This window comes from Megalobrama amblycephala, linkage group LG14 (genome assembly GCF_018812025.1).
Source record: "Megalobrama amblycephala isolate DHTTF-2021 linkage group LG14, ASM1881202v1, whole genome shotgun sequence".
Classification (NCBI taxonomy): Eukaryota; Metazoa; Chordata; class Actinopteri; order Cypriniformes; family Xenocyprididae; genus Megalobrama; species Megalobrama amblycephala.
The window spans coordinates 33,011,141-33,021,705 of record NC_063057.1 but is presented as its reverse complement, the minus strand read 5'-3'; the positions used below and the strand labels follow the sequence as shown (position 1 = coordinate 33,021,705).

The 10,565-nt window shown below is 34.5% G+C and overlaps 1 protein-coding gene across 8 annotated transcripts; it reads right to left on the bottom strand.

Annotated features, from left to right (window-relative positions):
* Positions 1-1,799: 1,799 nt before the first annotated feature.
* LOC125245770 (NAD(P)(+)--arginine ADP-ribosyltransferase 1-like) lies at positions 1,800-10,565 on the bottom strand. Of its 8 annotated transcripts, XM_048156506.1 has the most exons (4): positions 10,462-10,559; positions 10,185-10,320; positions 3,275-3,362; positions 1,800-3,204 (listed from the first exon to the last, which is right to left on the bottom strand). In XM_048156506.1, exons 3-4 carry the CDS (start codon positions 3,323-3,325, stop codon positions 2,425-2,427), a joined length of 831 nt encoding a protein of 276 aa, XP_048012463.1. In that variant the 5' UTR covers positions 3,326-3,362; positions 10,185-10,320; positions 10,462-10,559; the 3' UTR covers positions 1,800-2,424. The 8 variants fall into 8 exon arrangements, 6 of the variants coding, with proteins under 6 accessions (XP_048012463.1, XP_048012461.1, XP_048012462.1 ...); XM_048156504.1 differs by having other exon boundaries at positions 9,939-10,556; XM_048156505.1 differs by having other exon boundaries at positions 10,180-10,555.

Genomic DNA, 10,565 nt, shown 5'->3' with positions numbered 1-10,565 from the left:
CCCAGATCATTTTATTCCGTTGTTCATAGGAACTTGTAGCACTAACGCGTCAGGAAATTTGGAACTGGACCATCTTATGCCTAACTGACAGTCATTATTTCTCCTACTGTCCTAAAGATAAACTTTAGAGCTTTCCACATTTCAAACATACTTAATACTAATGACACATATCCATATCCATGAAGTGGCCCAGTTATATAATGAGGATGAGGATGCAATGATGCATTAAGTCACTGATTGTGATTGGTAATTGAAGGATCTTTGCTGTGGTTGGTCATGATTTGATTTGATATTTTATTGACAAATCCAACATCATTAAATGATGATAAATAATCATAATCAGAAAAATTATCTATTTTCCATAAGATTATTTATTGTATCCCAGTTAATTTAGCTTGTTTTAATCAAAAACTCACTATATTTTCAGAAATAAGACATAATAGCTTGTCATTTTATTCATCTGTAAAGCTGCTTTGACAATCTGCGTTGTAAAAAGTGCTATATAAATAAAGGTGTGACTTGACTTGACAAGTTTATGCCACATATTACAAGTTTTGAATTTGGTTATGTGCACTAAAAATTAAGTATTTACTTAAAGCTGCAGTCCGCGATTTTTCCTCTTTGTCGCCATCTCTTGTTTGAAACCTGCGATTGCAGTCATATGCAGAACAGTTATCTGTACGTGCGTTGTGCCTCGGCACAGCTCGTCAGCGCGGATGAATCTAATGTTTGCTGTCAGTCACCGCACCGGTGTGGATACTGAACTTCAGAATCACAGATTCTACGTCTTGAAAGTATGACCGATATAAGAATTTTCACTGGAAAATATCATCTGAACAAGTAAGTAACATTTCTGCCACTTTTGTTCTGACCAACTGAGGAAAAAAGCATTAGTCCTACAATAAATCGTGCTGCCAATGATGATTGAATCTAACGATCGCTTAGCTCGGATCATGCCAAACCGTGCAAATTATTATTACTGTTATATTGTTCTCAAATTGTTATTGTTAGCAACATCAGCATTGTGTGACTGTGTGTATTTAGTGTATATTAGCGTTACCTGTAGATCTCAATTTCTGTATCCACTCCACAGTCCAAGTCTTTTGCTTTTTGGCTACGGGTGAATCTCCAGTTGTCTCTGATGATTGTCATTTGGATCTTTCTGGATTACAATCCGCCATCAAAATGATAAGTTTAATTATTTCAGCTGCTGTGAGAAAAGGCTATAAATGATCCACTACCAGCTGCATCCTCACGTGATAAAACCAAACCGACTAACCTCTCGACGGGACTCCTTCCTTTCTGTTTACTGACGTGATGTAATGACACACATACGAACTGCTGCATGCTCAAATTTCCTGTGGAAATCCGCCGTGTCGTTCTTATTATAAAACATTATTACAAGCTTACCGTTGTGAATCAAGACAAGATAATGAGATAGTTTTGAACACTGGCTGGTTATGTACTTGTTCAAAAGTTGATTTTGGATAATTTTTAACCAAAAAAATTTACAGACTGCAGCTTTAATATGAAGACACAATTTAATTAAAATTATTAAAAATATTGTATTATCGGCATGTTTTGTAAAGATTCAAATATCAATTTATCAATATCAGCTGTGTAGGGAATTTTACAGTTAAAGACTCGAAGACCAGATATGATGAATGAATACCTGGAGTCAGAGTTTAAAAAAATAATAAATTGAAGAAAATTTTATTGAAGAATAGTTTGCAGTTTCATCAGCAGAAGCCAGCTTCAGGTCTCACAAGGAGTTTGTAGGCCGCTCTGCGTACATTCACATTTCCACAATAATTATACTCTAACAGAGTCCACTGAATACGTCATTACTTCAGGTTGAATGATTCTGATTGGCTAAGAAAAATAGACAAAATTAGTAATCCTCCACACATGGACAGATAGTCAGAAACATATCTCCATCCATCACGATGCTGACAATCGGACCCTGAACTTAGGCACAGGATGTCCTGTTAAGTCATGAAAAGGCATCTGCAGGCTTCAAGAAGAGTGCCAATTATCTATTGATACCAATACAGGACCTACACATACACATGATTCACAACTTCTCCAAGGGTGAAGTTGGTTAAACTTCTACAAAACATACAGATAAGTTGAACTTTTCTCTCAGTGAGAGGTACAGACAATATACATCATTATTCTCTAGTGTTTGAAGATGAAAAGGAAAATAAATGGTTTAACATACATTGAATAATTCATCCAAATATTAGGACAAATGTTGATTAATAACTTGATTATAAATCGCTCAAAAGATATATATTGAAGCGGCAGTGGATTCCAGAATCCAAACCTTCAGCTGCTTTGATTTTTCCAAACAGTTGATTGAATAAAGCATGACAATCAGTTTGATGTTTAACAAGAAACATGCAGTATTTCTCTGATTAGTAGCTAACCGCGTAGCAAAAGAAAAGTTAAAATGAACAGACCATTAAAAAAGACAACTTGCTCTCCACTGTTGTTTGCCACTGCACAGTTCAGGAAACTTCTTGTTTTATAGCTTTCCAAAATGAACACAGTTTCACACCAGAGATCTTTCTGCTCTGCTTTATGCTTCACATCAATGACTTTAAATGTCTCATATGGAGGAATCAGCACCTCTTTTTCATGAGGAACACTTGAATATTTTGTCACATTAGCACCTGAACAAGTTCTGATTTCAAAACAAGATGTATTTCCAAAAACGTCTGTTAATTTACGTTCAAGGGAGGATGAAGCAAATTGGCCAAAACGAACTTCTTTGGCCTTAACATCAAATCGAACATCAGTAGCACGGTAAGTGTTAAAGCAGTTAGTTTGGGTTTTCTTCAAAATCTGTATCGCTTCTGTTAACCAGAAGTGAAGTGAATAGTGAGTATATGTCTCATTTTTATATTTTTGTTTGCCAATACGAGTAGCTCTGTTGAAATCCCCATGTACCCCATCACCTGTGTATGCATAAATGGCAACTGAATGATTCTTTGACAAATGATCTTCTGGTGCTGTGTGATTCTGTTCAGCTCTTTTCCAAGCTTCTGCAAATTTTGGAGAGTTAGACAATTCCCTCTTCAGAAATTCTGTCTGCACTCGATGTTCCATTTTCTTTGTACACCAGTAAAATTTGTCGTCAACTGAATTCTCTGCCATATCCAATGGATATATCGGTCTTTCATCAGCAGCAGTTCTGTTATCCTGCAGCGACAGGAATCATATCAATCAATCATCAATATTCGTGTCTTTTAATATTCATACCAGAACTCACCTGTGCTAGAACAGCTGAAATGAGGAGAAGAGCTTCAGCGATCAGCAGCATCTTGATTCAGTCGAATCCCTCAGACGATCTAGTAGATCTAGAAAAGCAGTTGTGAAGCACAGACATCAACACAATCAGGTTTCACACATACAAAATCCATGACTCCTGTGATGCTCACTGATATATGCACTGTAAAAATCCACCGCTAAAACTTAAAGCTAAAAACTTAAGTGAAGTAAATATTTTAAATTATAATCAGTTTGGCTGCACAACACATTTCAACTTTTATATATATTCAAATTTTATATATATATATATATATATATATATATATATATATATATATATATATATATATATATATATATATATATATATATATAAAATTAAGTTAAATAGTTAAAGTATATATAAGTTGCCATGACTTATTGATCATATACATTTTTACTTCACCCCAACCTTACCTCAGAATATTGTTGTCTCTTTCTTTTTGTTATTTCTCAGGAGCTCAAGAGCAGATCAGCCATAAAGCTCTTCAAACCATACCTGGGTAGGCTGGCTTTTAATATGTGTGTATGGCAAGCCGTTTTGACTTTTATTCATTCTCAGGATATGAATTCTTGATATCAACAATTCAGTTTTCACTAGTTAAAATGCTAATTCTTGATATCAACAATTACATTTCCACTAGTAACAATGACAATTTTTGATATCAGGAATTACATTTCCACTAGTAACAAAGTTAATTTTTGATATCAACAATTCAATTTTCACTAGTTAAAATGCTAATTTTTGATATCAGGAATTATATTACCACTAGTAAAAACTAGAATTCTTGATATCTGTAATTGTATTTTCACCAGTGAAATGTCACCATAGGCTGCCATTCAAATTCAATTGTTGATATCAAGAATTGATTTCTTACTAGTTGAAATTCCAATTTCACATATCAGAAATACAATTCTTACTAGTAAAAATAATAATTTTTGATATCAATAATTCATTTGTCACTAGTTGAAATGTCAGTTCTTGATATCAAAAATTGAATTGGTACTAGTAAAAATGTCAATTTTTGATATCAATAATTTGATTTTCACTAGTGACAATGTTAGTTTCTGATATCATGAATGTGATTGTTACTAGTAAGAAAGCCATTTTTGATATCTGAAATTATATTGATATCAAAATGAACATTTTTACTAGTAGCAATTCAATTGTTGATATCAAGAACTGACATTTCAACTAGTGACAATTGAATTCTTGATATCAAAAATGTGCATTTTTACTAGTAAGAATTGTATTTCTGATATGTGAAATTGGAATTTCAACTAGTAAGAAATCAGTTCTTGATATCAACAATTGAATTTGAATGGCAGCCTATGGTGACATTTCACTAGTGAAAATACAATTACAGATATCAAGAATTCTAGTTTTTACTAGTGGAAATTCAAATGTTGATATCAAGAAGTAACATTGTTACTAGTGGAAATGTAATTCCTGATATCAAGAATTCATATCCTGAGATGTGAATAAAAGTCAAAACGGCTTGCCATATATGTGTGTGTGTGTGTGTGTGTGTGTGTGTGTGTTTTATGATAAGAAATGACCCTTCATTTCACAAACACGTTGGCAAAATAAAGTTGTTACTTAGCTCCAGCCTTACAGTTTTTTGTTTTTATTTTTATTTTTGACCCCTCCGTGCCAAACGTGCTGCTGGTTTTCTTTCCTTAATTTCACAAGACAATAAATTTGTTCTTATGAAGAGAGTGAAAATGAAAAGAAATGTAAAGAAATGCCCACAGTTAACCCCCTTTCTCAAGTACTTTGAAGTTCATCCAACAAATATTGAAAACTCAATTGAATTTTAGGATGTTTGTTACTTTTTTTTTTTTTTTTTTTTTTACAATACATGTACTTAGAGTGTACTTATCTAAATATATATATATATATATATATATATATATATTGGGTAATATAAGTTAACTGCATGGGTTACGTTTAGGGATAGGCTCTAAACCATATCTGGGCCTAAATAAAATGAAAGTAATATTTAACATGTTTATGAAAATAGTTTCAAGACTTTGACTGGTGCAATAAACAGACAGATAGCCCTTAATATGATACTAGTAAACAGAGTTTCAAACCATATCTAGGCCTAACTATAAATGAAAGTAAGATGAAGGGGTCCAGCACACTTACCTATTGATTAAAATCATTAATCCTGAAGTCCTTGATGAATGGGTTGAATAGGATTAAAGTTAAATTTGACTGAAAATGGAGGACATGTGTAGTTCCCAGCATACTTTGCAAGGGGCTGCATTAGGGATCAAGTGTTATTTTCAGTAAAGGGAAAGATGTTGGTAGTTTAATGTTCAGTAATGCTGGACATTTAGAAGAGTTTCTGTAATTTATTTGAGGAGTGTTGCCTATACTCAGGCTGTGGACACTCGGTGTTTGGTGCTAATCACCAGGCTTTTCTTATTGCTGCATTATACATTGTGTATAATAATAAACAAAAGAAAATTATGTGTTGGTAAATTAATAAAAAAGAAACTGTTTAATGTAATAAAGTTAACATACTAGAGTAAATTAATTTGACCGTAACCAGCTAAACTGATTTATTTTGAATGAACTGAATAAAAGTGTGTGTAAAAACTTTAATTCATTTAAGTAAAGGTAATCAATTCATTTTCACAGCCACAGTTAGTGAGTTTATGAGAATACAGTAAAGTCTGATGGACAGTAAAGGCTGAAGCCCTGATGTGTTTTCATATGGGTCAGACAAAGAGACAGATACAAGTGTGTATTAGGCCTATATATTTATGTTTGCACTTCAGTTTCACTGTACAACCACAGGTCAAATCTGACAGAACAATAATGATTATTATCTGTCATTACTCATTATAAACAGCTTATTGTTATTGTACATTGTAGGAACAATTTTTTTTTCAATTTCAGTTCTGGCTGCATCTATAATTCAGATTTTTAATCCCCGTATCCGCTTACATATATTTATATATAATCTATTTTTAATCTCTATAATAAAAATGTATAATTCAGATTTTGATCTCCATATCCATTTACATATATTATATATATCTTCCAAGGGTTTTTTTCCCTCCTAGGACTTTTTTCCCAGTGTTAGCACGCTGGGTTTTTCTCCTAGGGGTTTTTTTCCACCCCTGGGAGTCAGCCGACATTGGCTTAATGTAGCACCATCTTGTATATGTTACATATTACCACGCTTGTTTGTACAGCTTATTTTTAACCACTTCCCTTTTTTCTGTGCTTCTAATATGTAAAGCTGCTTTGAAACAATTACCAATTGTAAAAGCGCTATATAAATAAATTTGACTTGACTTGACTTGACATTATTTTAGTTTTGAAAGCCATAAAGTATTATGTTTGTTTTATGAGCTTTCCATGTTTTTAAATCTCAACAGTCTAATAAATTATTTCACCATCTATGACAGTTTTACCCTTGATGTCCACACTGCAAAAATACTTTTCTTACTTAGATTTTTTGTCTTGTTTCCAGTCCAAATATCAAAAAAAAAAAATTCTTGAATCTAGAAGCATTTTCTAGACAAGTAAAAGTTTTTGCTTACCCTATTGGCAAGGAAAAACACACTTAATTTTTACTTATTTTTTCTGAAAACAAGAAAAAAAAAACATGACCTGGAATCACTGCTTTTTGCATTAAGAGGCATTAGCAGCAAAGAATATGGTTCCACACTTGAAAATACATTAAAAGAAGTTAAAAACTAAATGGGATATTTAATAAGTACCACTAATTGCTTATAAAAGAGCCAGTAATATAAAAATAGAGTAGTAAAAGCCTGTCTTACAAAACAAACATCATTAAATACTTTTACAGGTCAAACTCTATTTGGTCAGTTCAAATGTGGTAATTGTATTAATTGTCAGTTTACAATTTGTTTTAAATTTAATCATTCTGGAAATATATTATTAGTTTTATGACATGTAAGGCAAACAGATGTGACATTTTATTTATTGTCCATATAATAAAATGTATGTTTGTGATGTTAATAGAAAACACAGGTCACTTCCACACACACAGTCATTTATTCACAGGTTCAGCATGACAAGCAATGGCAGCAGGTAAGGCAGTGCACTTAGTGACAGTTTGAAGCCCGGGATACATTGCCCGATTTTAGCAATCGGAGACAAGGTCAGATACAGGGCTAAACAATACTCTGCCATGAGTGTGTGGTTGAGTGCAGCTTATAAAGTGTCACTGATGGGAAACAGGTGTGAGTGTGTGATTAGTTCCTAGATGGGGAGTTGTGGGAAATGTAGTCCAGAGTGAAGTGTGAATGTGTGTGCCATGAAAAGGTGACAATGGTGAACCGGTGACCTCTGGTGGGGAGTAGCAGGAAACAGCAGGCGCAGGATACATGACAATCACACTGTGCGACATGCATGTCGACTGAACGATCAACACACCTATTGACTTGTAGGCTGCGATGTAAGTTTCTATAGAAGAATAAAACGTCATCAGCATGCGCTAGTGGTAAACTAAAAGACCATGATGAAACACACTTTGGCAGTTGTAGTTTTTATGTGTGCTGAAAAAAAGAAAAGAAGAAGGGAAAAGAGCTCGAGGTAAGCAGATTTAAGTTTTAGCACCATGTTGCGTTGATTTCATGTAATAATATAATAAATACATGTTAACATGTATCAATGTTTTTAGCAAGTACACCTGGGCTTATGTGCTAAAGAATAAGAGTGGACTTGAGGTTACTAAAGGTGTTTAAAGGGTTAGTTCACCCAAAAATGAAAATTCTGTCATTTATTACTCACCCTCATGCCGTTCCACACCTGTAAGACCTTCGTTAATCTTCGGAACACAAATTAAGATATTTTAGTTGAAATCCGATGGCTCCGTGAGGCCTGCATAGGGAGCAATGACATTTCCTCTCTCAAGATCCATTAATGTACTAAAAACATATTTAAATCAGTTCATGTGAGTACAGTGGTTCAATATTAATATTATAAAGCGACGAGAATATTTTTGGTGAGCCAGAAAAAAACAAAATAATGACTTATTTAGTGATGGCCGATTTCAAAACACTACTTCAGGAAGTATCGGAGCGTTATGAATCAGCGTATCGCAGCAGTGATTTGAATTCACTAAATAAGTCGTTATTTTGTTTGTTTTTTGGCGCTCCAAAAATATTCTCGTCGCTTTATAATATTAATATTGAACCACTGTACTCACATGAACTGATTTAAATATGTTTTTAGTACATTAATGGATCTTGAGAGAGGAAATGTCATTGCTCCTATGGAGGCCTCACTGAGCCATCAGATTTCAACTAAAATATCTTAATCTGTGTTCTGAAGATTAACGAAAGTCTTACGGGTGTGGAACGACATGAGGGTGAGTAATTAATGACAGAATTTTCATTTTTGGGTGAACTAACCCTTTAACGCTATTTTCGTAGAGAGGTGCAAACCACAGAAATTGCAGAATTTTTCAACAAACATATCCAAGATGTAATGAAAAAGCATGATATTAATCATTTCGCAACTGCTACTGATTTGAAAGCCAGCGTCGTGGAACATGGACATCAGAGAAAATGAGGCTCTGGTGTTTCAAAATCTGTACGCCGATATTAAGAATGAGAAACCGGTATTTAAATATAATCTTTCTTTGTGTTCAGCAGAAGAAAAAAAGAAAAAATAATCATACAGGTTTGGAAATACATGAGGGTGAGTAAATGATGGCAAAATTTTCATTTTTTGGGTGAACTATATCTTTAAGTCTTTCTAGCTGTTCTTCACTGATTGTTTTATGCTTTTGATGTCTGCTTGCGTTTATGTCATTTTTCACCTGGACTATCCAATACTGCTGTTGAAATTTTCATTCTTACCATAAATATTAAAATGTACTTTTAAAAATTTAAATTGTCTGTCATTTTGTAGTTGTTAGGCCTGTGTGCTACATAAGTACTGTATACTATTGTCCATTATTACTGTTAAATACACAAAGTGAACAATCACCCAATCAGAAAACATCCTCAAGATTCAAGGTTGTTAAGTATAGGCGTTCATTCAAACGTCACATGCATACTGTTACGGAGGGACTGCAACGAGAGGCGTTCGGATCCATATGCCAAGCTTTATTCCAAAACATGATCAAAAATAGATGCGGATGCAAGGGTTGAATGGAGACTAGTTGTTATGGTTTCGTCACACATCTATACACAATGTATATGTGTGTGTGTGTTTCTTGGAAATTAGCCAAGAAAGGTCCCTGCTTTTTAGGCCTTACTGGAGCCCAAGGCAGGCAGGGGCACTGGACCAGATGTTGACCATATTTAGACTTGTTTTTTTCTATATGTACCACATTCCTATATCATGAAAGTATATTCTCATTGGACAATTGTTACACCACCCCCTGAATATGTATAAAAGCCCTGTACTGAAGTAAGTCTGGGAGGAGGTTTTGTGAACGGATTGGCTTCATGTTCATTACTCTTTCCCATAGGCCTATGCATTCAATGAGTGAAAAAGACAAACTGAGAATGAGGCACGAATCGGGACAATAAATGTAAGATTAAATAATCTCGCAGTTGCTTTCTCTTGTATAATAGATATAAGATGAAAAGTTGTGAAAGCTGAAGTTCATGAACTGATTGTAACCAACCTAAAAGGTTAACAAGAAGGCACAAGAGGATGAAGAGAGTGTGTTGCAACTTCAAGTAGATGTGAGCCAGACAAAGACTTCGGTGAAGAGGAGGAAGAGTGCTAGAAGAAGACGACAGCATAGGCAACAGAGGAAGGACATCCGGCTTAGTAAGCAAGAGATACAGAGACTGATACGCCTACAGCAGGAAGATTGGATCATAGACATTGATCAATTGATGAGTAATATGAAGTTTCCTTACCCTACCTGAACAATCCTATGGTTAAAATGGTGTACTATAAATGGCCACACCGACTAACAAGGTATATAGAGGACAAGACGAAAGAGTAATCCAGGGACAAGCGTGTTCGTTCTGTGGCAAACAATATCCAGGAGGGCTAGGCTAAAGAAGAATCCAGGGAAAACAGGGAATAGTCCATGAGAGGTACAAACAGTGTCCAAAGGGCAAGGTGAGAGAGGTAAAGACAGGCAGGAAATCAGAAAACATGACGTGACTAGACTTTGACTAAAACTAGAAACTCACACAAGGACTGGGAGCAGGCTCCGTAAAGTAGATACGCTAAATAATACTTGGCCGTGAGAAAGAGGAAGTCCTTGAGTTATGTAGGGTGTGTGATTTCCCTACAG